Raw genomic sequence first — 27,866 nt, forward strand, 5'->3', positions numbered from 1 at the left:
AGCCACAGGAAGGCTCAGCTGAAAGGAAATATGAGGAATAATCCATCACTGACATCTACAGTGCATAGTCAAGGTCTGGACACTCTCGAGGGGGCAAACACAAGCCCAGCACAGTTCTGCAGCTGAATCCTAAACCACATGTGGCCTGGGTTTTCCAGAGTGAGGGCTTGAGTCTATTTGTGCCCTGAGCCAGGTTTGGGTTAAATCTGAGCTCAGGGTCTGGGTGCCCAAGACATCCAGAGTGTGAACTTGGGGTCTGAGCCCAGAGCAGGTTACTTGGGCTGGGTCTGCATCACACGGGGCCCAGAGATAAGAGGAAGGGGGTGGTGGTCCAGGATTCCCAGGAACTTTGTTCCCCAAGGAGCACATGGATGCTCCTGATCCAGCACAGGGAGTCTGATCTCTGCCTGTCCACCAGACAAATGGATCTGACCAGGATGGAAAGGTCCTGAGGGAGAGATTCCCAAGGAGCCTGAAGTCACACAAATCACACTCCCATTTACAGGTGCTGGGAGCCACAGTGCCTTAAATCCCTCTCAAATATCAGGTTTAAATCTCGTGATTGGCCCAGGTTTGTATTTCCCTGCCCCTGGGCACACTCAGGTGCTCTTGTGCAGCAATCCAGCCTCTGCTGGCTCCTGACCCACACCCCAGCTGCTCTCCTGAGCCTGGCACTGGAGCTGAGCGCTGCCACCCTGCTGGGAGGGCACGGATTTGTGTTTTCCTTGTGCACAGAGCCCAGCCCCTGTGGCTCCAGGGACAGGATTGTTTCTGCCTACGCCTATAGCAAAAGCAGAGATTTTGTGAACAAGCCTGCCCGTGGCAATCCAAGGAAAACAGCTCGGCAGGATTACACTGAGATATTTTCTTTGTCAATCTCAATCGAGATATTTGAACAGGAAAGCCCAGTTTACACCAGTGGAAGTTCCCAGGGGCTTTTGATTTCTTTACAAAGGAACACTGATGTTTTAACTTTGGTGCAAAAGGAAGGTCCTGGAAGGATTCAGGGATTGCCATCACTTCTACCTCTTGGACAAAACGACTGAATCCCATCCTGGCACCTGGGCTGGAACCTGAAGTTAACATTGCCATACAAAAAGGAGTTGACAAAGTGCTGTTCTTCCTCCTGATATCAAACATCGCAGAGCAAAGACCACCCCACCAACAGTTCCAGGGAGCTGCAGCAGGGAAAAAGCCTCTGCTGCATAAATATAGTGAAGCTCTTGCTGAGGACAAACATTCCCTCTAAATAAACATATCCAAGGCCTTCTCTATAAGAACCAAGTTTGAATCAGCAAGAATCTACAAAACCAGGTAGTGAATACTGGCTCCTGGCTCACCCAACTGCAGATATGAGAATAAAAATGAAAAAGGGGCTCTTTTACAGCTGTATTAATGTCCCCATGCTTCAGTTTCCTTGTGTGTGTGATGCTGCCTCCCAAAGAGCTCAGATTTTGAAAAGTTCTTGGAGACGGAGGCTACAGAACAGCCAAGTGTGACCCCAGGGGTAGGACTGATAGACAAAGCAAAACTAACTGTCCTCTGAGACTGAGCAAAAAACCCTCACCAAAATCTCTTATCAGTGGCCATTAACAGAAAGGCTGTTGGCTTTATCAGTGTGGTACTGAGAAGGACTTTGAGCCTGCCTCAGATAAATGAGATCCCTTGCCACCTCAAGAAGTCCCAGAATCACAGAATGGTCCAAGTCTTTGCCCAGGGATTGTTTTCCATGCCTGGGAGATCCAATGTCTGGTGCAGCAGGGTCTGTGGATGAGCCTCTGGCAGGGATTTTGGATGTTCTGCAGCAGGGAGGGCAGGCAGGAGCTGCAGCAGAGGCTCCTGGTGAGTTTGTGGGGGGGCTGGGAGCTAGGGCTGCCAGGAGACAAATCCCAGCCCAAAGCCTACTCAGTGCTCAGGTCACTCAGCTCTGCATCCTTCTCCTGGGCTGGGGGTGTGGCTAAAAATATGTACCCAAGTGTAATGTGGGGCTGATTCTGCAGGTTTCTGCCATCCTCAGGACCTTTGCTCAGACCTTTATGGGATTCACGTTATCCCTCAGCAGATCCCCACCTGTACAATCAATGTGATGGGTTTGTTCTGGTTTATTTTGCTGTATCCTAAATTAAAATCATTAGCTCTGAGCTGATAACTGAAGTAGGGAGCTGTCAAGTTCTGTCACAGCAATGATCCCAAAAGACAAAGCCACCATCTCAGAGGTGCCCTGCAGACACAGATGAGGCTATTCCAGTAATTTTGAGGCATATGAACCAACTCAAAGCACCCAAACACTGCTCCAAATCATTCTGTCAGTGTAATTAAACCAAGACAAAACCCCAGGCTGCCCTGAAGCTCTCTGTCCTATAGAGCAGATCTGCCTTTCCCCCTGCACTTTGGAGTGTTTCCTAAGCTGACTGCAGCGCGTTTTCCTTTTGCTGGAGAGTTTCTTACACTCAGACCGTGCTCAGTAACACAAATAAGAAGCAGAACCCTCGGCACATCTCCATGTTCTCAGCAGAGCTGATAGCACTGCTCTTATCTCCAGCAGGGCAAGTCCCCTGAGCTGTGTTGAAAAGCCTTTTATCAGATGCAATGTAAGGAGGGTTTTCTCTGAGTTGTAGCTCTGCAGCTTTGGCAGCAAAGTGGGGCTTCTGACTGAGCCTCCTCTGGTTTTGTTTAGTGTTGGGGTGAGGGAGCAGGACAAGGTCCTGTTTGTGGGGCTGGCAAGACAGGGCTGCTCCTTGGCCTTCCCAAAACAGCTCCCCACTCCCTGAGCCAGAGGAAAGCCCTGTCAGAAACAGCTTAACGATCTTCTAATATTTCCCCGCAATTAAAGGGCACATCTGTCTTGCAGACCCTGTCCTCCTTCGCTAAAGCACAGACATGAACTAAACAGTCTGTCGTGTCGGGCCTGGGGTAACAAAGGGGCCCATTCATAACACAGCACTCGGCCACTTTGTGTGTGTGAAGTGAAAGAGAGTTTGCATTTGGAGAATAACCTGTGCTAGAGCGAGCAAGAGACTTCTGCTCTCATAAATCAATCACCTTTCCCTGCTAATAACCCAGCCTGCCTCCCAGTGCTGCCTGCAATGAGCAGCAGCCATCCTGCAGAGACCCAGCTCTGCCTGCAGGGCCCAAGGGAGAACCTGCTGGCCATTAAAACTCCTGAGAGGATTAAAAAATTGCAATCAACTTGGGTTTCTCAAGGTATGGAGAAGGGGCTATCCCAGCCCAAGGAGTTTGGGGCTCACCTCAGTGGCCTGTCAGTCACTGGGCTGGCATTTCACACTGTCCCTGTGGCTGGGTCACAGCCAGGGATGGTCACAGCCAGGGATGGTCACAGCCAGGGATGGTCCTGCTCTTCTCTAGGCAGGAGAGTGGGAGCACTGCAGAGCAAACCACACCAAACCACACCAAACCAAACCAAACCACACCAAACCAAACCAAACCACACCAAACCAAACCATACCAAACCACACCAAACCCAACCAAACCAAACCACACCAAACCCAACCAAATCACACCAAACCAAACCAAACCAAACCATACCAAACCAAACCAAACCAAACCCAACCAAACCAAACCACACCAAACCAAACCAAACCAAACCATACCAAACCACACCAAACCCAACCAAACCAAACCCAACCAAACCAAACCACACCAAACCAAACCCAACCAAACCACACCAAACCACACCAAACCACACCAAACCAAACCCAACCAAACCAAACCACACCAAACCAAACCAAACCAAACCCAACCCAACCAAACCCAACCAAACCAAACCCAACCCAACCAAACCACACCAAACCAAACCCAACCACACCAAACCAAACCAAACCAAACCAAACCACACCAAACCAAACCAAACCAAACCAAACCAAACCACACCAAACCAAACCAAACCAAACCAAACCAAACCAAACCCAACCAAACCACACCAAACCAAACCAAACCAAACCACACCAAACCAAACCAAACCCAACCAAACCAAACCAAACCACACCAAACCACACCCAACCAAACCAACCAAACCCAACCAAACCAAACCAAACCAAACCACACCAAATCACACCAAACCAAACCAACCCAACCAAACCAAAACACACCAAACCCAACCAAAGTACACCAAACCAAACCGAACCAAACCCAACCAAACTGAACCGAACCGAACCAAACCAAACCACACCAACCCAACCCAACCCAACCAAACCAAACTACACCAAACCAAACCAAACCAAACCAAATCACACCAAACCAAACCGAACCAAATCAACAACTAACCACCCCTCAAGGACCCATTCCTGATTTCAGTGAAACCGAGGGCTTAAACCCAAAGAGAACCAACTGAGGCACACCTTGGCATTAGTCCTAAGCCCAGCCCATGTTTTGCCCTGACAGTGCCAGGCAGTCCCTGCAGGTTTATCCAGATGCATTATTTAATGTTAATTTATAAATGCCTTGGGCAAGGGCTCTCAGGGTTTTTTTCTCTTTTCTGAGCCCGGCACTTTGGTCATGGGCTGTATCTCTGTCTCTTAGTGCTCTCCCCATAGAAACAAATAGAGTTCACACCTCAGCATACCTCATTTCCTCAGCTTTCAAGCAAGCAGGAAATGGCCAGGAAGCGCCCACAAGATGGTCCTGTGGTTTTAGTACTACACTGACATTTGGGAAATGGGGGCTCATTTAGCATCTCGGCAGCAAAGTCGTTTGTTCAGCACTAGCCAAAGTTTTCTGTGTAAAATGAGGGGGGAAAAGGGTGTCAAGGCCATGGGGTAAGAGATGGAAAAGCTTAGATTGTGGTGGGAGATCCTTGTTGTATTCCCACAAAATTCTGGAGGTTGGGGAAAATTTTCAATCCTAATGTTGGACAGAAGGTCAAAAAAATTATCCAGAGAATTCCACCTTAAATTAACCAAAGTTTGTTTTGGATATTCTGAGTGTTTCATTGCAGTTTTAACCTTTTCAATTGCCTTAAAATATTGTAATCAGTTTCCAACTCAAGTGGAATTTTAAAGAAAAACCTGAAAAACCTGAGTAGGCACCGAGTAGGGCAGCCTGGCAGAACTCAGCCTTTCCAGGAACAGCAGGGCTTGGATCCATTTGCATCTTCCTGAGGAAAAGGCACCATGTAGGAAAAGGTCAGACTCTATCTCACAGGAATCTCCTGTGCATGTCCCTGGTACAAACAGTGGATTCTGTCACAGCCTTTGGGGACAGGCCCAAATTAAGGCTCCCCACAGTCTGTGGGAGCTTTGCCTTTGGGGTGATGTGTGATCCAACCTTCCCTGCAAGTCTTTGTGTATTTGTGTGCTTTGTGTGAATGCAAGAGTGATTCCAACTCACACCTGTCCTGGAAAACTTCCAATATCCAAGCTGTTGTAGTCTGTAAACTTTATATTTTTAATACTTTCTACAAACACCTAAAGAAGCAATTGGATGCTCAGAAATAAGCAATAATGGCCCTGGTGGTGCCATTTGACTGCACAAGTACCTCACTATCAATAATATTTGGCATTTTGATGTCATGGTGACTCAAACTACATCAGATTCTTATCCTGGCAGGACAATGGAAGTCTCAGAGAGACCAAAGGAAAAGTGGATCCTCCTGGTTTACCTGATACAAACTGGCCTGAACAGCTCTTGCAAACCTGAGTTGAGTTTTCTGGGGGGGCTGATTTTCCTCCCAGCACTCAGGGAGCTCAGTAGGGCCCCTCTGAAGGCACAGGCTCTCTGTGGTTGGGAAGATCCCATAGGAACATCCAAGGGAAGAGGCAGGAGTGCCTCATGGCAGGTCTGCCAGTCACCTTCCTCATCAGTCTCCTCTAGGAGTGAGATTTCAGCAACTCAGCAGTGCCTCCCTGGGAGCTGCCCTGCCTCTTCCTGGGGGTATGAGGTGATGGTGATGATGGAATTTCTCTTCCATGGGGACAACAAAGAGTTGTCCCAAACATTGTTTCAGATGATGTTTATATGATTGTCAGTAAAAAAATCAGTCTCACACAGAACAAAGCTTTGAAAGGACCTGGAGCCTGTTTGGGGACTTGCTAACAAAACACCTGATGGAGCTACTACAATATCACAAAGGTGATCTTACTTTTCAGTCATCCAAAATGCTGTCAGTTCTCAAAACTGCCTAGCTATTGGCCTGATCTCAAATAGAGAAGAAACTCCCAACAACCTGTCTCAGAGCCATCACTTTCATGGGTGGTTTTTTTTTTTTTTCCTAAATTCCAAACTACCACAAGGGGAAGAGGGAAAATGGGTAAAGAACTTCAGGATTAGAATCACAGAGTCACAGAGGGGTTTGTGCTGGAAGGTCCTGAAAGCCCATCAAGTTCCACCCCTTCCATGGGCAGGGACACCTTCCAATATCCCAGGCTGCTCCAAGCCCTGTCCAACCTGACCTTGGACATTTGCAGGGATGTGGGGAGGAACAGGTTGGAAACAGGAGTCAGCTCCCAGGAGAAGCTGCTGGGGCAAAAGCAGAAATTGGTCACATTTTAATGACACAAATAAATACAGGTTTGGGGGAGCAGAGGCTGTGGAGACTGTGGCCAGATCATTTTACCTCTCTTACACTGATGTAATTGCAGATGCTTTACTGTCCCCTCCTCCTTCTCCATGTCACCCCAGACAGAACCTGTTTGGGAATGCCAGGGCACCTCAGGGTTAACCAGGGAAACAATTTTTTCAGTGCCATCAAGGAAAAATGCCACTGGGGGTTGTTAAACATGTCAAAATATTGCATGCTTCTCTCTCACATGCTAAAGGTCACCTTTAGGGACAGATTTCATGCCGCTTTTCTCATCTCTGAGCAACCTTTCTGTAACACACAGTCACAGGGGGCCCAAGGATGTCACTTACTGGGGGTCACACAGCACAACTCTGGCAAAATCAAGCTGAGAGAACAAGAATTTGGGTTCTCAGGGCACTGCCTCAGGTGCTGAGCCACAGTGGGATATGTAAACAAGGGGTTTTCTTCAGGGGCATCTTCAGAGGGGAAAATCTGAATCAGGCAAGCAAATACGTTTTATCCTTCATTTAAATCTTCTCAAATCCTACTCTCTGCTTTTGCTCATATAAAATAGCGTGGAGGTAAAGTCTCAATCAGCCAGAGCAGAGACAGAACATTCTGTCTCTGTTTCATTCATTAGGTCTTTTCTCCCCAGCTTTGCCTGCAATTCCCATTTCCTTCCTTGCCTCTCACACCAAACCGCCCCATTGCACACACCCACTCTGCCTCACTGGATTCCAGGCACAGGGAAATTGGTTTACAGTGATCTTTTAAAAGGATATTCTGCTTCTGAGTATTTCTGTCTGATTTTGTGGGCAGGAGCAAACGGACCAGTTGGGCCCTGGTTCCTTCCCCAGTAGGGCAGTTTCAGTCTGTCCATGATCTCCTGAAATATTCCCTTCTCATTTTCTCATATAAACTGAAGGAACAATTTATACTGTATGTAGTTTCATAAAATGGGATTGACACTGATTAGAACTAACCACAAAGTCAGATCCAAGCTTAATAAATCTGGGCAATGTAAATCTGGGATTGTTTTTCACTTTGGAAAGGAACTTTTAAATTAAGATTCAAACAGCACAATACCTTCTTTGGATGTGCCCAAGTTATCTTTAATGTATTACACTAAGTTTTTAGCTCTGTTTGGGTAGAAAGCCTAAGCCAAGTATTTATAACCCAGGGTTTCAGTTCATTCTGTTTAGCAAAAAGGACATTGCCAGTGCTATTGAAAAAAAAATAATTAGTGGTTTGAATGAGATTGCTGAGTTAAAAATTCTGTAGTTGCAGGAACTTTCAGACTGGTTCTCTAAAGACTTAATTCATACATGAGGATCCAGGGCCCTCCCCTCAGTTTGTTCCCCTTCTCCTTGAGGTATTTCTGTGATTAACAAGCAGATGGGAGTGTGACTTCTGCTTCCATTTTCACCAGAGTAACAAATCCACTTAAAACACAAAATTCAGTAAATAGCAGGCATAAACCATGCCAGGATGAGTTTGCATTTCTGCTTCTCTCAATTCAGGTTTTAATGTGCTCAATTTCCTTTGACAGTCAAAATTAAGAATGGGTACAAATTGAAATAACCTGGGATGGAAATGTGGATGAATGTGACAAACCACAGCATAGGATTCCTGAATGGTTTGAGTTGGGAGACCTTAAAAATCATCCCATTCCACCCCATGGGCAGGGACACCTTCCACTATCCCAGGTTACCCCAAGCCCCATCCAACCTGGCTTGGGACACTCCCAGGGAAGTGTATATTAAAGTGTAATTAAGTAATGAAGTGTAATTAAGTAATGAAGTGTAATTAATTTAACTGTAATTAAGTGTATATAGATATTCAAGTCAACTCATCTCAACAGCAGGAGAATTTACAATTTTGCTGCCCTGAATTCCTTCCATAAAGAATATTCCTGGTGGATTAAGGATGAATGTTCAGCTCAGTGGCACAAACTGCCTGATTTTAGGCAGAAAAGGCCATTTTCACTGGGGCACAGAGCAGGGGGCGTGTGTGTGACTGTGTGGATTCAGTCACACCCTCAGCCAGACACAAGCCCTGTGCAAACTGCAGAAAGAACAACAGGAAATGGCCGGGGGTATTTATAGCAGGATTGTGTTTATCCTGAAGTGATGTTCTGCACAGATTATGATGAAGCTTTTCGTGGGAGAGGACACAGCTTGTGTCAGCTGGAGGTTCGCATGCACTTCACCCCGTGCCAGGTTCCTTCATCCCCCTCGGCTTTCCTTTGGCTTTTCCAGCTTTGCTGAGCACCAGGAGTGCCCACCACTCTCCCAGTGCCAGCAGCAGCCCTGGTAACCACAGGCTTGGCTCAGAACTTGGTTTCTGCAGGTTTGCAAATCCCCCCTGAGTTGGCACGAGAGAAACACAACACACAAAAACAACATCTCACGTGTCAGTGTCCTGAGTCGCTGAGAAATGCAGGCCCTGCTGCAGCTCCACTAAAGTTCTTCTCTCTTTGGGTCCTACCAGCAAAGAAACTGATGGCACAAAATGCCTTTTATCAGAGCTCAGCTCTCCAGCACAGATTCCTCCTTTCCTGCAATTCTCTTTGGGGAATCATTTCTGTGTCCTTTATTTCAAATGGGGTATTGAAACACCTCCTCATTTATCCCTTTTTCGATGGGAGGCATCCAGCAAGAATTAATAATTTTCATGGACAGCTCATCTCCATATCCCCAGCCTCACCTCTGCCATCTCTCTGATTTGACCATGTAAAGTGACTTTTTCTAATTCATTTCCATCATCTAAACTTCCCTGAAGAGACAAAAGGCCCCAGGTATGGGAGGTGAAGTAGATAGGGCAGTAATTTAATATCTCTGTGGGGTAAAGAGCCCTCCAGCCTCACACACAGCCTTTGCAAGCACACATCCATCCCTGCTGAGCAGTTTGTCAGCCACAGGTATGGAACAGGGAACGCTAAAATAATAATGATAAAAAGTGGAACTCGAGCAGCAAAGAGCCTGCTATTACTTCATTGTCACAACAGTTTTTCCTTATCTGAGTCACATCTCCTGAGGTTTGTTCAAATCATGAGCGCTCAGCTCATTTCTCTGTTTACACCCCACGATATCTGAAAACCTTGATTAAAAGCAATCAGAAAAATCCATCATATGACAGTGAGACCGTTTGCAGACTGTGACAGTTATTAGCAAATGGTAACCTTTCCTCTGAGAAAACAGAAGGAAATCCTGCTTTAATTTAGGCTTTCAAACATCATCCCCCTCTATCTCTGCAGTAAATCAGAGCATCTCCACGAGGCCATTGTTTGCAAATATAATAAGTCCCGGGTTTGTGCGTTTAAAAAACAAACAGCGAGAGCAAAGCGTGGGGAAGTGCCTGTGAATGGGAGCTGCAGCTCGGATGGGCGCATTAATTACTGCAATTGAGCCAATGCCCCGTGAATGGCGTGCGAGGCATTAGCAGAGCTATTAGTGCTTCATTAGGGCTACAGCGAGCACGAGCAGCTCCCCGGGCTCATTTGCATCCTATTCCGACAGGTGCTGCTCCAGGTGTCCTATTGTCACCCTGAATGAATGAACGCCGTGCGACCCCTGCTCCTTTCATGGGCTGTGGGACAGGGAAGGATGGGGAGCGAACGGGGGGGCAGAACGCGTCTGACCCATCTCCCAAAAACGCTTTTGCTGGGGCTTTGCCAGGTTTCATTTGGAGGAGAGGAGCTCGTACCTGTCCCAGAGCTGCCTCCCCTCCCCTCCCGAGTGGTGGCAGGGCTAACGCTGGCCCCGAGCTCTGCTCTTCCTCCATCCCACAATTACTGGGGCTCGGGGCACCCCCAGCTGTGTCTGCCTTGGGTCCTACTCACATCTCCTTGTTAAAGTCATCCTTGTCCATCCCTGGCCCCTCAGGTTCTGCCTGACCCTGCCTTGCCAGTTCCTCACTCACAGACTCCTAAAGCCATCCTGCTGTTGGTCTTCACAGTTTTATTCACAACAGATGCTGATGATCCTTACACACACAGCAAGCCATGAGGAGTTTTGCTTTCCAGTCCCATGCTTTAATTGAAGATAATCTGAATTGAACATAGAATTGTATTTATAACTGTTTTTTCAAACTTTTTGGGATACCATTTCAAGCTCTTCCCTGCAATCTTAAGAAATTCAGTTCTATTAAATAAAAGTTGATATTCTTATGCAATTAGAGCATAATTCAAGCTTTCCAGATGAAAACCAAATCCCACAAGAGCAGCACTGCCATGTCACAGAGCATCCCTCTTTCCATGCTCCTGCAGCAGCCAATTGGCCCCACAGCGTCCCTTTCCTGTGTTCCCTGATTTCCCAGAGCCTCCCTGGCCCTGTGGCATCCAGAAACCATCGCCCCTGGCTCGGGCACTCCCATCACAGCTGCTGTTTGTGGTGGGCCCTGCTTGGTGACAGGGGAGCAGTGGCTGCAGAGGCTTTGGTGGCTGCTGTCACCTGCCTGATGGCTCCCAGCAGCTCCTCACCTTCCTCAGGCTCTTCTGGCAAACAGGGAATGCATTCCAGCCTCATCCCAGGGCTGCCCTCTGTGCCTCTGGGGGCATGCAGAAGCTTCATTGAATCTGCAATATTATTGGCCATAAAAAGCCACAAATTCCAGGCTGTCCTCATTTCCTTCACTAAGGTAACAACTGAAGCTCCTGCTGTTTATGTGAAAAGGATATTCTTGAATTTCCTAATATTCCAGAAATTCATCCCAGCCTCCCTCACTCCACTGAGGTACAGCCAGAGGGAGGAAACCTGGCCTTCATGACATGTTTCTCAGCTCCTGCACTAACAAATGTCCTTGACCTAAGGAGATAATGAGCACTTTTCTAAAACACACTGATTCATGCCCAGAAGAGCAGGTGAATAAACTTATCAGGGGACCAGGTTCTCTAGGCTTCAGGTTGCCTGCCTGGCTCACCTTTTTATTTAACCTGGGCATCTTTTTATACAACTTGGGCATCTTTGAATTTACCTTGTGCATCTTTCATTTAGGATCTGCATCTTTCTGTTTAGCATGTACACCTTTTTGTATAACTTGTGCATTTTTTTTATATAACTTCAGCACCTTTTCATTTGCCTTCTGCATCTTTTTGTTTAGCCTGTGCATCCTTTCACTCTGGCTGATGAAGCACCAGCCTCTCACACCTGCACTCCACTCTTGCACTACCCCCGCACCCAACCAAGGCTGTGAGCTTGCTCAAAAACCAAAACTCATTTCAACTGCTTTTTTTTCATCCCTTTGTCTTTTAAGAATTTGCTTGCCACAAATGGCACTTGCTAAATGACTGTCCAGGCAGACACAAAGGTGCAGCACAGGGGGAAAGGCCCTGTCAGGTGCTGCAGAAGAGCCCCCGGTTCTATGGAGCATTGAAAGACAAGAGCTGGTTCTTGTCATTGCAGCCTCTTGGGAAAATTTGCCTGCCATGCACCCGGCTGTGATCTGGAAGCAGATTTGCACCTGTCCCAGCAGCCTAAAATCAAACAATGACAGCACTGAGAGAGCCAAGGGCACGGAAAGGGAGCTGTGCTCCTCTGCTGCTCTCAGGTTCTGGTCACCACATCACACATTTGCTGTGCCTCCCAGACACCTCACACACCTCTTTGCCCCTGAAAACAGCCCGTGGTTAATGTGGCCTTTGCACCTTTGGCTGTCAGGAGTGGAAGGAGAAGAGCTGTCCCCGGGAGTGGGCAGGGCTGAGCAGGCAGTGCCAGCTCCATGCCACAGGACTCTGGACACACTTTGGGGTTCACTCCCCCCATCCTGCTCGGGCTGCAGGGCTGGGACCACACAAACCCCTACAACGTGTCCCACCAGGCTCCTGTTGATGCACTGCTTTGGTTCTGGGGCTGCAGAGCACACAGTTTCTCTCTGTGTTTCACAAGTACCAGAGCACTTCTTGTCCTATAAATAGTTCTTTCCTAGTTTCAAAAGCTGCAACTCTTACATCCAGCTGCTTTGAACTGGATTTCAGAGAGATTTTCTGCTGACATTTCAGGCACCTGCACGTTCTTTATCCACGGCTTACGAAACTCTTTGTGGAGATTTGTCACTTCTCAGCCTTACCTCAGAAGAGCATTTCCTATTATTATTTTACAATTAGTTAAATCAAGGCACAGAAACCTCTAATGATTTGCTCTGGGTTTCTGGGTAAGGAGAAGGAATAAAGCCAAGGAGACTCCACTTGCAGGGTTTGATTCTACCCAAAGTTGGGAGTTTTTAAAGAAGGCCATGTGAGCTGATTGTTATCTGCTGAGCAGAGCAGATAGCAGCTGAGAGATCTCTCCTCATTATCTTCTCACTAAATAATAGATGGCTGATTAGGATCTCACATGCTAAGAAAACTCTGTCACAGATAATGTTCAGGTTTCTGAACATGTTTCTCTTCTAGAAGTATCCTTATCTCCATAACCCTTTAACTGAGTCAGAACAGAAGGTGAATATCCAAGGGCAGGTCTTGGGCACAATTCCTGGGGAAATTCCCTCCTCCAACCCAGGATGAACAACCCTCAAGCTGCCCCTGTGCTTATACTGGGCAAAACCACCCTGGGGGATGGCTCCTATTCCAAACAGCTCCAGGAATGGGCAGGCAGAGGATAAACAGGGAGTGACCAGCCCTGCTTGAGAGTTCAGTGGCTTCTCGAGGCTGCACAAAAAGTCACTGGCAGAGCCAGGAATGAACATTAAGTGTCCTGGATCATAAAGTCATATTTTGAGACCTTGGCACAGATTGTCCAGAGAAGCTGTGGCTGCCCCATCCCTGGAAGTGTCCAAGGCCAGGCTTGGAGCAATGTGGTCTAGTGGAAGGTGTCCCTACCTATGGCAGGGGGTGGAACAAGGTGATTTTTAAGGTCCCCTCACCCCACCCCATGCAGCGATTCTGTGATATATGAAATTAGCCCTGCCTGAGACTGTGCCATTTTTTACAGCTGTTTGCCAGTTAACTGCACCACTTTACCCTGCTGTTTGTACAGGGTGAGGGCACAACCACTCTCCTTTAATCCCTGAGCTGATGGCACTCCAGAGCCCTTGGTTTCCTCAGGGCATTGCCCATCCACTGAGCCCTGCACGGGTCTGTATCAGGCACTGCTGCCTCTGCAGCCACCCCAAACCCCCGGGCAGGGTGAGAGGAGCCTGGGGAGGGCATCAGGCACCGATGGAAACGTGGGGGCAGCACAGAATGGCTCTTGTGTGGTAGGAGAGGCTGGGAAAGCAGCACACGCCTTGTGGAGGCTCAGTTCAAACAGAATGGAACTCTCGGGATCTGAAAACAGCTGAGGTGATGATGTGGGTAAGGAGAGACCTCGGTGGCACTGGGGACAATGGTCTGTCAGGACTTGGGGGGCTGCTCTGCACAGGCAGCTCCCTCTCTGCTCCTCTGCTACCCCCCCGTGTTCTGTTCACATTTCTCCTCTCTGCACACACCTTCCACATCCCACATTTCCAAAGGTTTGCCTGGCCACCCAAACTGCCCCAGCCTGGCACAGAACTGCACGTGGTGAGCAAAGGGCTGCTCACAAGGTGGAGTTACTGTGACTTATGGTTATGTTAATTAATGAATTCTTTTTTATTTTTGGAAGCCTGCAGCTGTTAGTTTTGAAACAACAGAACCCCACACTGCAATAGGGTAAGAAACGGATGGATGGAAGAGAGAATCAGAGCAGAGTCCTGAGCCTGTACTGGCTGCTGGGTTTTAAACACATCAAGTTTGGCTTATGCAAGAAGCCATCTGGTATTTAGGCCCTGCTGAAATGCTGGCAGTGCTATGTGGATCCATGGAGCAGCTCCACAGGCACACATGTGCATTCTGCTGCCTCCTCCTACTCCAGGGCACTTGCTGCAAACCCCTGGAAAACTTATTGGCCTTCATACTCTGTCTTGTCCTCTGGAATGGCCTTTGGTCTGTGGGAAAACATTCCCGCCATTCTCCAAAGCCACACTGCAAATACGTGCAGGACCCCAAAGGCTGGGAACCGTGCCCATGTCTCAGGACAGGCTGTGGGATGTTAGTGCAGGACAGTGATGGGAACAACCACTGATCTCTGTCCATGCCATGGCACTGCAGGACAGGCCTGCACTGAGATCTCTGCTGCTCCTGAACAAAGCCAAAGTCATTCCCAGCTTGGGAGAACATCGCTGCAACCGGACCAGAGCAGGCAGGGAGGGAGCAGAGGATTTTCTGAGTCCCATGGATGAGAAGCTGAGGTACAGAGAGGTGAAATGCCTCAGATCCTACAGTGGCACAACAACTGACTGAGCCAGGCTGGGCAATGCTGACACAAAGACTGGAGTCAATTAACACCACAGATTTTTCTGATTCACCAGAACTTAAAAAAGCCAAAGCATCCCAATCCTGGGATTGCATCAGGAGGGCACTTCCAGCCCAGCCCTGGGAACAGCGTGTGCCACTCCAGTGGTGCTGAGAAAAGGCAGATTCAGATGGGATCAGGTGCAGCTGAGGTCTAAGGAATAACCAGGAGAAGGAAGGTATGAAGGAATCACAAGGGATTTGTTTGTCCCAGCGAAAGCAAGAGGTCTGTACGGCAGTGGTCTGTAAATGCACTGGGGACAGAAGTCCTGGGAAGGGAAAGTGCTGCAGTGGTGCTGGCATGAGAAAGGCATGAATCAGTCATGAGCAAATGCCAGCCCCAAGTCAAAAGAAAGTGTCCAGACCTCAGAAGGAAGAAGTTACAGAAGTCCTGTTCAATGAGAAGCAGTGGGGGTGGAAAGAAAATCCTTTATAGAAATCTTGGAGATTTTGGGAAAGGAATGACAGCATGTGGTCCTGTCTTGCAGCAGAGCAGAGCCCTAAAACTGCTCCCACCCTGGGGTTCAAATTAAGTGCCTTAACTTTTCTTCACTGTTCAGGAATTTTGAGGAAGACTCTCCTGTTACACACAGCAGAGACCACATTGGTCTCCAGGCACTGCTGCTGCACAAATAATTCCTCACACTAACGACCAACCATAATTACATCCTTCCTGCAGCAGAGATGACATAGGAGAATACCAAAACTGAGGAGCAGGGAGAAAACTGCAAGTTTATTCCATCCATTACTGACCAGCCTGTGTCCTGTGAGGATGAGAGCATGTCTGCTCTCAGATGCCATGGTGCAAATCCAGAGGATTTATCGTAAGAGAGCTTGAACTTCAGGGCATTGCTTTCCCTTTCTGAAAGGGATGAACTCTGTCCCTTTGCTAAAACCTTTGCCTGCTGCTCTGGGAGTGCTGTGCAGGGAAAGCATTCCTGGAGCTGGGTTTGGGATGCCCTGTGGAAACCAGCAAAAGGGAGAGACACAACTTTAACACTGACAGATAGAAAATATTGTCCCTGGCAGGAATGAGTTTGGGTTTAGAGTTAAAATTGGATTCACACTTTTCCTGCCACAAAAAGGATCATATGGGGCTGTGTATCGAGTGAGGTTTTCACACAGCCTTGCACACTGCTCACACTCCAGAGGATCCAGTCTCATTGCCAAAGGCAGCATAGAGGAAAGGCCCAAGAGGTGCCACACAAAGTCCTGTCCTGCATCTTCTCTGTCCAATTCCTGTGTGGGTAATTCATCCCTGGGCTGCCCATGCTCCTGCTGCTGCTCCCCTTTGTGCAGCCCAGGACAAAACCGTGCCCAGGGAGGTTGTGCAGAGGCTGGATGAGGGTGGGCAGGGCAGGAGCTGGAGCTGGCCCCAAACCATAGCATTTCTCCTTTCCCCTTCTAGAGAGATCGTGGATTTCCAGCACAATCCCAGTATCCTGGGGGAATTCACCCATTGCTGGGGCAAAATGTGACACACATGAAACTTGCACACACACTTGTGTGGCAGGAAAATGGATCCAGGAGAAATGTGTGCAGTTCAAAGCAGCCCAGACCCTGATCAGACACTCTATGCTCACTGGGGCTCATTCCTTCTCCTGTCACTGGAGCTGTTAAAGACAATTTTGGGACTATTTGCAGGATGATACTGAGAGTTCTGGCCTAACAAATCATTCCAGCTAGTGCTTATTTTAAAGCCTGGCTGATTCTAACAAAGTCAGATGTATGAGTTTAGAAATATCAGCAAAATATAAATATTTGTCCGGTGGAAAAATATACAGGGGCATATTAGATCTAATTAAGGAAGGCTGTTACGACTTGTATCATGTGAATTCTGCTTTGGGTTGGGAGTGTCATTGGCAGAAAAATTGTCCCTGCTGCAGCACAGTGGCCCTGAAGGACCTCTGACTGACCAGACTGGTCTGGATCCTCACTGGCCTTGGAGACACCCACAGCAGCTGCTCAAAGCAGCTCTCAGGCTTTTGGGATCTATGTTGAAGGGATCTGTCCCCTTTTCAGCTTGTACTGTATCAATCATTTCTGTCTCTGGTGATTTTTTCAGTGCTAGAACCATGGAAGGTGTTTAAAAACCCCCAGTCCCTGGGCGATTCTGACACCAGGAACTTGTGAACAGAATTTTTGCATCTCTGCTGGTGCCTTGCTGAGTGACCAGATGCTTCCTGCATTTCATCTCCTGGCTGTTTTTCCTTTTTCCCTTTGCCTGCTTGGATTTTGGGCTCGTATTCCATTCACATGCCAGGGTTCTCCCTGATGGGAGCCTCTGGGGACAGCTCCCATAATACAGGGAATTAATCATAGAGCCACGACTTCTGGTTCTAATCAGGAGCCAGTCCTAAAGGCTGAGCTGCAGCACAACCCTCACAGACAAATCCTCAGAATTTAATAGGGATTAAATCAATGGAGTTTGTGTGGAAATTGAATTACACTGTATAGAAATTGTTCCATAAACAGAACACAGCAGAAAAGGCAAAACTTCCTTGATTTTCCCCAGGATTTTACAGTGGGGATATCATCTTCTGATACTTTTTTCTGGGCATTCCAAAATGACTTGATTAAAAATGACATTTTTGACTGTAAAGGTGGGTGAGAACACCTCAAAGCAGTGCACAGCAACCTGCAGAAAGGCAGTTCTGTAGGGAGGCAGTGATGTTTACTCTTTTCCTGGGTTAAAGTAATGCCACTCCTGCTGCTTCCTTCGTCTTGGGTGAGCAGGATTCCCTGGAAACTCTGCCTGCCTGTCCCTGGATGTGGTGCAGGAATCCTCTGCTGCCTCAGCCTGGTGTAACCAGTGCCTTGCTCTGACCACCCTTCCACACCACGTATGTTCAGGAATATTCAGGAAACAGCCAAGTCCAGAATCCCCAATCCTGTTCCACATTCTGCTGTTCCTGAGTGCTGATGGTTTGAATAAACAGGCCTTGGATTTCAGCTGCCTGCTCTGGGCAGGCTGAGCTGGCAAATTCCCCTTGTCTGCACACCTGGGTGGCCAAGAGGCTGCACAGCCCCATTTCTCCTCTCCTATCTAATCCTGCTGAGCTCTCGGGTTGGGCTGAGTGGATAAAATCTAAGCATGAGCTCTTTACACTGATTTCAGTGGGAATTTGCAGATATGCTGTGTCTATTCCTCGGAATCAGGCCCAGCTTCGCTCTGAACTCGGCACTAACATCAACTCCACACTTTTCCAGTGGATTCTGGTTGTGTTTGAAGGATTTTTATAGGTATCTACTCAGTCCTGAGTCTAGCTTGTGTTCTGAACAGGAAAACAAGGGATTCTTGTCAGCCAAGTGAACAAGAACTTGGGATTTTAATGCAGAAAAAGCCTCAGGTCTGAGATATGGGGGTTATAGAGAAAGGGAGAATCCCAGCAGAACAGCTGGGAAAAAGGGCTTTCCAAAGGAAAAGGATCTTCAGTGCAGAGCAGAATTTGGATTTTGCAGCCATAGGCTGTTCCTTGTGTGAATGGCAGGAGTGAAGGAGAACTGCAGCCCCTCACAGCTGAGGGAAAACCAGCACAAGAGGGTAATTGGCCTTCAGTGTGGTGGTTTGAAAATAATCCAGATTAAAATATCATATACAGGGCTGCCAGTTCTGCTGCGTGCCAGGGCAGTGACTGTGCATATGTGACATTTTGGGAAGCATTTCCACCAGTGGCCCACACATTTCAGGACACAAATTCCCAGGTTCAGGTATCAAAGTTCACAGCATCAGCCTGAGAAAATCAGTGAGACCTCAACACCTGATATTTGCTTCAGCAGGACATTCTGAATATCTCCAGTGACACACCAAACCTTTGGGTGAGGAGTTCCCCTTCCTGCTTTACTACATTTTAACTACTAAAAGCTGCCAGTGCTGATGGCTCTGGCAGTGCTTTCCTCTCAGTAGCACTGAGTTCTTGCCCCTCTGCTGCTGGCAGAGATGAAGAGAGCACTGGAACTCCAGGCAGTGGAAACACAAGGCAAAGGTTGGATGGTAAGAGCGTGTGGAGTCCCAAGGAGATTGGGAACAGGAGCAGCAGAGGAGTTACAGTTTCCTTTGTTCTGTTAAAAGGAAAAAGGAAACACATCAGGAAACCAGACTGTGGAGCACAGGAAGTCTCACTCTGGCTGATAAAAAGGAACTGATGTGAGGTTGGTTCAGATGCAGTTATAAGTCAATCAAGCTTGGAACAGCAAGAAGAGATATTCAGGAGAAACCAGGGAGTCAAATTCTGCATTTAGCTGTAAAAAGAGTATTTTAACCTCTCCTAATCTTTTCCTTATCTTATTTTTTTTTATTTTTTTTTTTTTTTAGGAAAAGCTGCCATAAAAAGCCATTCAAATAAGTGTTTTCGCATCATACAGAAGTCAGTTTCCTGAACTCACCACCCTGACCCCACCATACCTTACTCCAGTTTCTTTCTTTCACTCATCAACCAACTTAAAAAACCGTATTCTTGCTGATTTATCTCTTCCCCTCAGATCAAAACCAGCAGTATTAAGAAGGGCAGTTTTTTTGCTGAATGAGGAATCAGCAGATGAGTAATGAGAGGCTCTGCTGCCCACTGGGTTATTTTTCACTGCCTCTGGATGACTGACAAGGATGGTAATGTTCAGTTCCTGGATGTGCAGCTTTGCCAGGCTGGGCTTAAGGCTTTCTAACTTATTTTAATTGTTTCTGACTCCTTCACAGCCCTGGTGGAGTCCTGGGTTGGTCTATGCTAGAAGAACAAGGAGATAAATACAAATAATGCGTTAAGTTTATCCATAACACTTCCTCTCCTGAGTGTGTTTCTTACTGGATTTTAGTGAAAAGTCAGGAAAAGAAAGAATGCTGGATGCACATGAAGGGTCATTTTCTGTACAGCATCCTGAAGAGAAGCAAAGGCTGGGATTTTGCACAACCCCTGTTTAATTGAACCTTCTTCCTCTATTTCCCCTGGTCCTTGTCAGGGTGTTATTCCCAAGTTTTCCCTTTGGTGCTGTTTGGAGAAGCCAGAGGTGTCTCAGGAGAGCCTGAACCTCCTGCACCCACTGCTGCACATCCCTTTGGTTTGGGGCTGTGCCCTGGGCTGAAAGAAAAGCTTCTGGTGGGAGAGGAAGGGCAGGAGGGAGGCACCGTTTGTGGTAATTCAGAACCAGAGACAGGTTCCCAGGTGGGTGTTACTGGCAGGGAGATACACATCAGTAATTATGGGGCCTGCTAATGAGAGGAAGGAAGAAAACAAGCAGAAAATGCATCAACATCTTGAAGGCTTTGATACCTGAAGCTCAGCAGAGCAGATCAGGCACTGTCCTATCACACAGGTTGCTGCTCATACAACTTTAAGGGTGACAAGGACACCCAGGTGTCTGAGGTGACACAGCACCCACGACTCAGCTCCACCTCAGACAAACCATTCCCAAAGGAGGCAGAAACCCACATTTGAGGGGAATATTTTAGTCTGTATTTTCAAACCCAGCTATAAATGTGCAGCCACAGTCTTGTCTGAAAACATTTGTTGGCTCAGAAAATATCCTTGGCCCTTGCCCAGTGTTGTGTGACAGGCCCTGTGTCACTGAGGTGGCCTCAAACAGCTCCTTTTAGGTGCCAGAGCTTCATGTGCATGGGGCACCTGTGTTCAGGTGTGCACCAGAGCACAGGAGAGGCACAGGCAGGGAAACAGACCTGCTGTCCAGTTCAGGTGAGAAACCTGAAGAGAATTTCACATTTCTGGTGCAAATTGGCTTCAAACCAAGTTGTAGAACTAAACTCGATGTGCTAGAGCTGCTTTTTCTAGGGGCAACATCCATGCACACGGGCTTCTGCAGCTTTAGGGGTTCAGCCAACCCACAAATACCTGAAACCCTGAAGTTAAGGCTCCCTTGGTTCCTTTAATTCTCGTGCTGGTGCATGTTTGCACTGAGGTGGGACATGGGGTCTCTCTGTAAGTGCTCAGGTAAGCTCAGGCACAAGCAGACACTTCTGTTTTTCAAGGGCAGCTGATGAGGAGCTGTAAAGGAACCTCAAACACCGATGGGTTGTGGGGAAAAAAAGACAGGGAGATGTTCTGTGCTGAGGCTGTACACACATGGTTCTGGACCTGACCCTTCAGAGCAGATGGAAGCTGAACTCTGGAGGAAAAAGCTCCTGTAAGTCCGGGAAGGGGAGACCTGAAGGAAATAAACTCTGCTGCCTGCAAACCTTGCTCCACGTGCCCTTCCCCCAGCATTTTTCACCTCTCAGGGTGTCACCCAAGAGCTCCCTGTGGGTGCAGCCTCCCCTGTGCTGCTCCTGATGGTGACACTGCAAGGAACAGCATCCCACACCCCACAGAGCTCCCAGTGGAAGAAATGCTGCAAGCAGGGACAGAAGCTGCTCCTTCCCCCACCTCAGAAGGAACAGCCCAGAATTAAAATCAATAACTAAAATAAAAGCATTAAATCCTCAAGATATGCACTGCTACTCCTTTGAGTGACCACATCCTGTGAAGGTGAAGAGAAACTACACCAGGCTCTCAGCACCTCCTCAAAGCCTCGGAGAGAAACCCCAAGGGCTTTGAATCCAAGCAGTTATGTTGTTTTGTTGGGTAAAGGTTTACTTCAGAGCAATCATCCTTTTTTGAGCAGGAAAAAATACACTACAGGCTCGGAAAAGGCTTTCCCAGTGTTTGCTGGCAAGTGGGAGTCAGCACTGACCACTCTGAGCCAGCAGGACACCGAGGCTGGAAGTTCATGCAAAGGCAGGAGATGTCCCTTTGCACACAGATCTCGAAGGGAAAATGAAACAGCAACATCAAAATATCCCCATCATAAAACCTTCCTAAATGTTTTTTGATGTTAAAAAGTTATTATGCAATATAAATATCTTTGAATGGGGATTAGGGTAGGAGGGAATATTCCTGTTCATGCCCTGGAAATTCCAGATGGTTTTGTTCCAAATTGCTTTTGAGGGACAGCAACATGGAAAGTTGTCCCTCAAATCTTTGTGATTTATTTATTATTTTTCCAATGTGGAGATTAGGAGCCTTGCCTCAGGAGTCAACACCCTTTAGCCAGGAAAGGGCACCCCCCAGGGACCAAAGCCGGGGTGATTAAAAAGAGCCAAACAGTCGCTAAAATTTCTCAAAAAGGAAACATTTTCTTAGTCTGAGATCCTGATGGCCAAGTTTGAGAGCGAGAGCAAACGCCTCCAGCTCATAAACGACAGTGATTGCTCCAAAACCCAGCCCCACCCTTTGCTATAGCAACACCAACACACGAGTCCTCCACTCAAAGCTGTCCTCCACTTGAATAATACAAAATCCTCTCTGAACGTCCCTCACAGGGGCTCTCTGATGGCCACATCAGGATAAATTTGTTTGCATGGAATGAAGGCAACAGCCACACAAAATGTGCTTTTTCATGAACAAGCAGGCTCTGGCAAGTGTATTTGCTTTAATTATTCTCCACACATAAAGTGGAACTGAAACAATTAAAGCAGTTTGAAACCACACCATTTGTTATTGTGAGGAAGGCCATGCATGAACATCTTATAGTTGATGAGATGTGCCCTTTTCTGATTTATTGTGAGACAATAAAACCCAAGTCCCACAAACACAATACAAGTCAGTCAAAGTGGGGTGTTAACCCAAAGAAGATGGGATTTGAATGTTTAGAGGCACAATAAAAATGTTGGTGACTATTTAAAATTAGTGCAAACACAAGAGTCAGGAGTTTCAGTGGCTCCCATCATCATCTGCCAGTGCTGTTCGCAGAATATGAACAGAAGGTGGAAATTACCCAGAAAGATTTCCTGCACTTCTTCCTCCACAGAGCTCTTTGAGCATTGCTCCAGGGGCACTTCCCAAGCCAGCCAGGCAGGTATTACACAGATTATTTACAGAGTGCAGCAAAAATCACCACCAACCTCCTCAGCAGGTGATCCAATTCTCTTAAAGATAAATAATCTTTTGTGAATAAATAAAAACGTGTTCATTTTTATGGTGCATTGGCTCAGCACTGTCACATGAGATGTCAGTCAGTGCATGGTGGGGAATGATGACTTAAAATCCCGTGCTGATCCTGTGTTTTATGTTTATATCCATGGAATTCCCTGTTTGGGCTGAAAGCCCAATTCACACTTGCACACAATGTCCACAAGGCATCCATGTCCACAAGGATATCCCAGCCACATTTATTCTCTGACCATGCCCTTGTTCCCCTTGCTCTGAGTCCTTGGGACAGCTCAAGGCTCCAGTGGATTTATCCCTTCACCTGCAGCTGGGCAGGTGTGCAGTTAAATTACTCCAGGGAGCTAAAACCAGCTGTCAGGGAGCCATCAAGACCCTTTCTGATAAAAGGATGAAAAGGAAAGTACAAGCCAAATATTGGAGATTGCAGGCAAAGGGAGAGATTGGCAAAGTAGGCTGGACCCAAACCCCTGCATCTGCCAGTCTGCAGTTAAAGGCTTCAGCTCAATTAAAATGATTTGTCTGTGCAAGAGTACTGCAGAGGCTTAAAAAAAAGTCACTTGTCAAATTTAAATTGCTCAAAATGAAAATCATCTGGAGGGCACAGCTCTGCCCCAAATCTAGCTCTGGTCCTATCCAAGGACATTAATATTTCTGAGTTTGGGGTGGGAAGCGCCTTGCCCCATGCCGGAACTCAGATTTCATCTGGGCCCGCCCTGTGCTCTTGCAGGGTGATGATGAAAGAACCTTTCTCTGTGTTCTTCTTGCTCTCCAGTCACTGATGGGCATCTTTCTGCCATATTTTTCCCAACACAGATGCAGAGCTCTGAGATAAATCAATGCCTACATGGGAGAGCAGAGCTGAGGGCACAATTGCTGTTAAATTGCTTTGCTTTGGATGTGCCCTCGGAGTCAGACCCACCCTGCACACAGGTTAAATACAGAGCTCAGCACACCAAAAACACAGCAGCATCTCAAGCCACATCCTCTCATGCTGCCCTTCACCTGTGAGAAGCCAGGCAAGGGGGTCTCACCTTTCCCTGCAGCAAATCTCTCAGGGTGGGGGGCTGGCACTCCCTGGAACCCGGCTTTCTGCCCAGCATGACAATTTACAAGAAGTGTCAGCGAATTCTTTGGGCAGGACGGGAGCACTGATCTCAGTGCCTGGCACAGGAAGAGGGTGAATTGTCAGGGGCACAAACAGGACACCTGCAAAGTGCTGCTGGCCCTGGGATGGCTCAGGGAAGGAGCCCAGGAGGAGATCCTGTCTCTGAATCCTGTGTTTGAGGATTGCTGCACTTGCAGAGCCGGGGCAGAGAGGGCAGGCCCAGGCTTGGGGCACTGACCTGGGCTGTGGCCGAGTTCCTCCTTTGGCCGCAGCCTCCAACGTGACTGAGGCAGCCCGAATGTCGCAGTTCCTCATCCCCAGACCGCAGCCGGGGGGGCAGCTCCGTGCAGCGGGGACAGGAGCAGCTCCCGGGGGCTGCAGGAGTTACGGGGAGAGGGGAATGGCCCAGCTCTGCTCAGGGGATGGGGCACGGGGCTCCTGGCCTGTGCCCAAAGCAGGTCCATGTGTGCATCAGCAAAGGCACAGATGGGCAATTTCTGCACTTTCACTGCACAATATTTAGGGCTCCACAAATCAAAGAAGGTTGTGGTGCATTAAATGTATCCTGAATGAGGGCCAGGTTACTTTTGTACAGCTCTGAGGAGGTGGAGGGGAAAGCCTGTCTTATTCCAGCTGTACCTTCCAAATATTGTGCTTTCAGCACTCCTGCTTTCTCCCTTCCTTCCTGACGTTCACCCTTTCATTCCCTCTTTCTTTCCTCTTTCCATTTTCTCTTCCTGTCCATCTCCTTCCCTCCCCCTTCTCTTGAGACCCTTCCAAACTTTGCACTTGTCACAAGCTTCAGTCTAAGGGAGACAGTTTCAGTTCCTGCCTGTTTGCAGCTTCGTTCTACCCAGGTCAGCAAAATAAAAAAAAAGATAAAAAAAATTTTAAAAAAAGATAAAAAAAAATAAAAAGCACTTTTAAGAAGAGCTCAAGACCCCACCCAGCCAGGCGATAGGCATCTTTCGAAATCCTCCAACCCAAACACACCCACAGCGTCTCTCGCTTCAAGGCTCCTCTGTTCGAGCGGCTTCTGTTCCGCAGCGCTCCCCCAAGAAGATCCCGTCACAATCACACCAGGGACCCCCAAAGCCAGCCCTCTGCTGCCTGGGCTTGGGGAAGCAGCTCAGGGAGCTTGGAAGGGCTCGGTTTATGTTTGCAGGGGCCGAAGGAGCGGCCGGCTGGCCGGAGGGCAGGAGGGGAACCGCGATCCCAGCCCCAGCAGCGTCCCTGCTTGCTCAAGGCCACCAGAAGTTGGTTATGTTGGTGGTTTGTTTGCCACACTCTGCTTCCCTTTCCCCCAAGCCAGGGTGATGTTTCTCCTCCAGCTCGGGGTTTTTTCACCGCCAAAAAGCCCCAAAAAGCTGCTGGAGGAGCCGCACGGGCGAGCCCCAGAGCCAGAGCGCTCTCGGCCGGGGCCGGCCCCGGGAGCGGGGCCAGGGGCACAGCACAGCTGGGGCTGCTCCGAGCCCCGGAGCTGCCACTGGAACCGGGTCCCGGAGCCGCCACTGGAACCGGCCCCAGAGCCGGGACCGGCCCCCGGAGCTGCCACTGGAACCGGGTCCCGGAGCCGCCACTAGAACCGGCCCCAGAGCCGGGACCGTCCCCGGAGCTGCCACTGGAACCGGGTCCCGGAGCCGCCACTGGAACCGGCCCCAGAGCCGGGACCGGCCCCCGGAGCTGCCACTGGAACCGGGTCCCGGAGCCACCACTGGAACCGGGCCCCAGAGCTGGGACCGGCCCCCGGAGCTGCCACTGGAACCGGCCCCAGAGCCGGGACCGGCCCCCGGAGCTGCCACTGGAACCGGCCCCAGAGCCGGGACCGGCCCCGGAGCCACCACTGGAACCGGGTCCCGGAGCCGCCACTGGAACCGGCCCCAGAGCCGGGACCGGCCCCGGCCCCTCCTCGGGCCCTGGCCCGGGGCTACGGGCCGGCTGTGAGCCCCCGAGCCCCGGGCAGGAGACGGGAAAGCCGCGAGACGCGGCGGCGGCGAAAGAGAAGGAGGAGGAGGAGAAGGAGAAGGAGGAGGAGGAGGAGAGAGCCCGGCAGGAGCCGGCCCCCAGCCCCGCACCCCTTCCCAGAGCCCCCCCAGGCAGAGGGGACCGCCAGCCCCTCCTGCCCCCTTACCTTAATAGTGCCGTCCATCGGGAATAACTTCCAGCCGGGACCAGCAATATTCCACACATTGACCCGGTTTAGCCTGCGACTGACGCCTCCTGAAGTTTTTTATCCTTCTCTCTCTTTTCGCTCTTCTCGCTGCCCTTCCAGCGGTTTTGTTGCTCTCTCCGTACCCCCTCTCCCCCACTCTCTCACCCTCCCTCTCTCTCTGTCGGTCTCTCTTTTTTTAACTTTGGTTGTTGCAGCAGAGCGAAAAAGAGACAGTTAACCGGATGAAACGTTTTTTTCTGCTAATTTTGGGAAGTGAAGTCACTCGAGGAGGAAACCTTCGTCTCTACGCTGGTCCTGCCTTCTTGATGAAAATATATATATTTTACATACAGGATATTTGCTCCATTTAGATAAGAAGGGACAGAACAATAGGCACCTCTGTCACAGCTCTTGTTTGTCGCCGGGACAGCCCGGCCAGCCAGACCTTGCCTCGCACCCCAGCCCGTGTTAGCCAGCCTGTGTCATCCCACGGTTTAGTTTAACGTGGGGTTTTGCCATTTTTTTTTTTTTCTTTTGGCTGGAGCAGCTTTAGCCTGACTCACCGAATTTCCGTCTCTTCCCACAGATTTTTTATTAATGCGTTTTCCAGTCAACGGGAAAAATTAAGGGGAGAAAACCGTAAATGCAATTCGGTGACAGCAGGCGGAGGGAGAAAAGAAAAAGTCTGGCGATTAAAACGTATTTAAAGCATATTTCGAGCCCTCTCCTTCACGTCTCCCAGCACGAATCGTGAGCCGAGGGTGCAGCCCCTGGCAGGAGCGAGCGGTGAGTGCAATAATGCAGGACAGACAGACAGACGGCCCCAGCGATTAAACACAGGCTGCGGATGGGGCTGCGGACAAGGCGAGACTCTGGACCACTTTCGCCCCTGCCCCTCACTGCCACTCGTTTCACGGGCTGGGAGATGGGGCTGGGAAGGGAAAGCACCGGGATGGTTTTCCGTCATTCCTTTCAGGTGCCGGGGGTCCTTTCCCAGCCTCCTCTCGCAGTGCGAGCTCCTCGCTGAGATGTTCAACCCCTTCCGAGCGGGGGGGACACACCCCACTTGAGAAAAATGTTAAAACCTCACAATAATTATCAGAACAGCCGAATTTAGCGCTCCGCTGACGTGCAATTCTCCCTCTCATTCAAACCGCAGCGAGCAGCAGGGGAGGATCGCGCGTTTTCCTTTTTCCGGGAAAAGCCGAAGCCTTCCAAAGGAGCCGGGGAAAGGAGACAATACCCGCCTGTCCAGCTCCCCCGCTCCCCGGCCTCGGCAAAACAACCACGGCGGAACACATCATGCAACAGCCGGGGCTGCCCTTCTGCCCCACTTCCACAAACCGGGGGGCAGAGCCGAGCGGGGAAACGGGGGTGAAGCCGAGAAAGAAAAGTGTCAGGGCAGGAGGGCATCCTGCCCATCGGTGGAGAGCGTTACCTTGTCCAGTGCCAGTCGTGTCCAGGCTTTTTTTCCCCCCCGTCTTTAGTCCAGCCACGGGGAAGGGGATGAGGGAAAGCAAAATTATATCCAAAGTTATCCTGCCCCTGCCCCTTCCAAAAGGGAAATGCAATAATGCCACCGGTGTTTCTCCCCGGCTGCGGCAGAGATGCTTTATTAATACTTTATTTCTCCAAGCCCGAAGCTGGCGGGAGAGAGCCGCAGATCCCCCTTGCCCCTCCCTCCCCTCCCTCCCCCTCCTCTGAAATTAGCCTCATCAATTCAGCTACAATTTTTCAGTTCGGATGCAGACACGGGGCTGAACGTGACCAGACCTGGAGGTTTTTGGCTCGCTGCTCGCCAGCGATTGAGGCCGCCTGCAGCCGGGAGGTGAAGGGGGAGCGCAGGGCCA

The 27,866-nt window shown here is 49.1% G+C and overlaps 1 protein-coding gene across 2 annotated transcripts in view; it reads right to left on the minus strand.

The window, feature by feature from the left end:
* The window catches only part of FLI1 (Fli-1 proto-oncogene, ETS transcription factor), a 74,258-nt gene extending 48,059 nt beyond the window's left edge, over positions 1–26,199 (minus strand). The window contains exon 1 of one of the 2 annotated variants that reach the window (XM_058856954.1): positions 25,996–26,199. In XM_058856954.1, coding sequence (XP_058712937.1) covers positions 25,996–26,013 — 18 coding nt within the window. In that variant the 5' untranslated portion in view covers positions 26,014–26,199. The remainder of the gene's footprint in view (positions 1–25,995) is intronic. The other variant, XM_058856955.1, reaches the window with a different exon arrangement.
* Positions 26,200–27,866: the final 1,667 nt, after the last annotated feature.

The sequence above is a fragment of the Poecile atricapillus genome, chromosome 25 (genome assembly GCF_030490865.1).
Source record: "Poecile atricapillus isolate bPoeAtr1 chromosome 25, bPoeAtr1.hap1, whole genome shotgun sequence".
Classification (NCBI taxonomy): domain Eukaryota; kingdom Metazoa; phylum Chordata; class Aves; order Passeriformes; family Paridae; genus Poecile; species Poecile atricapillus.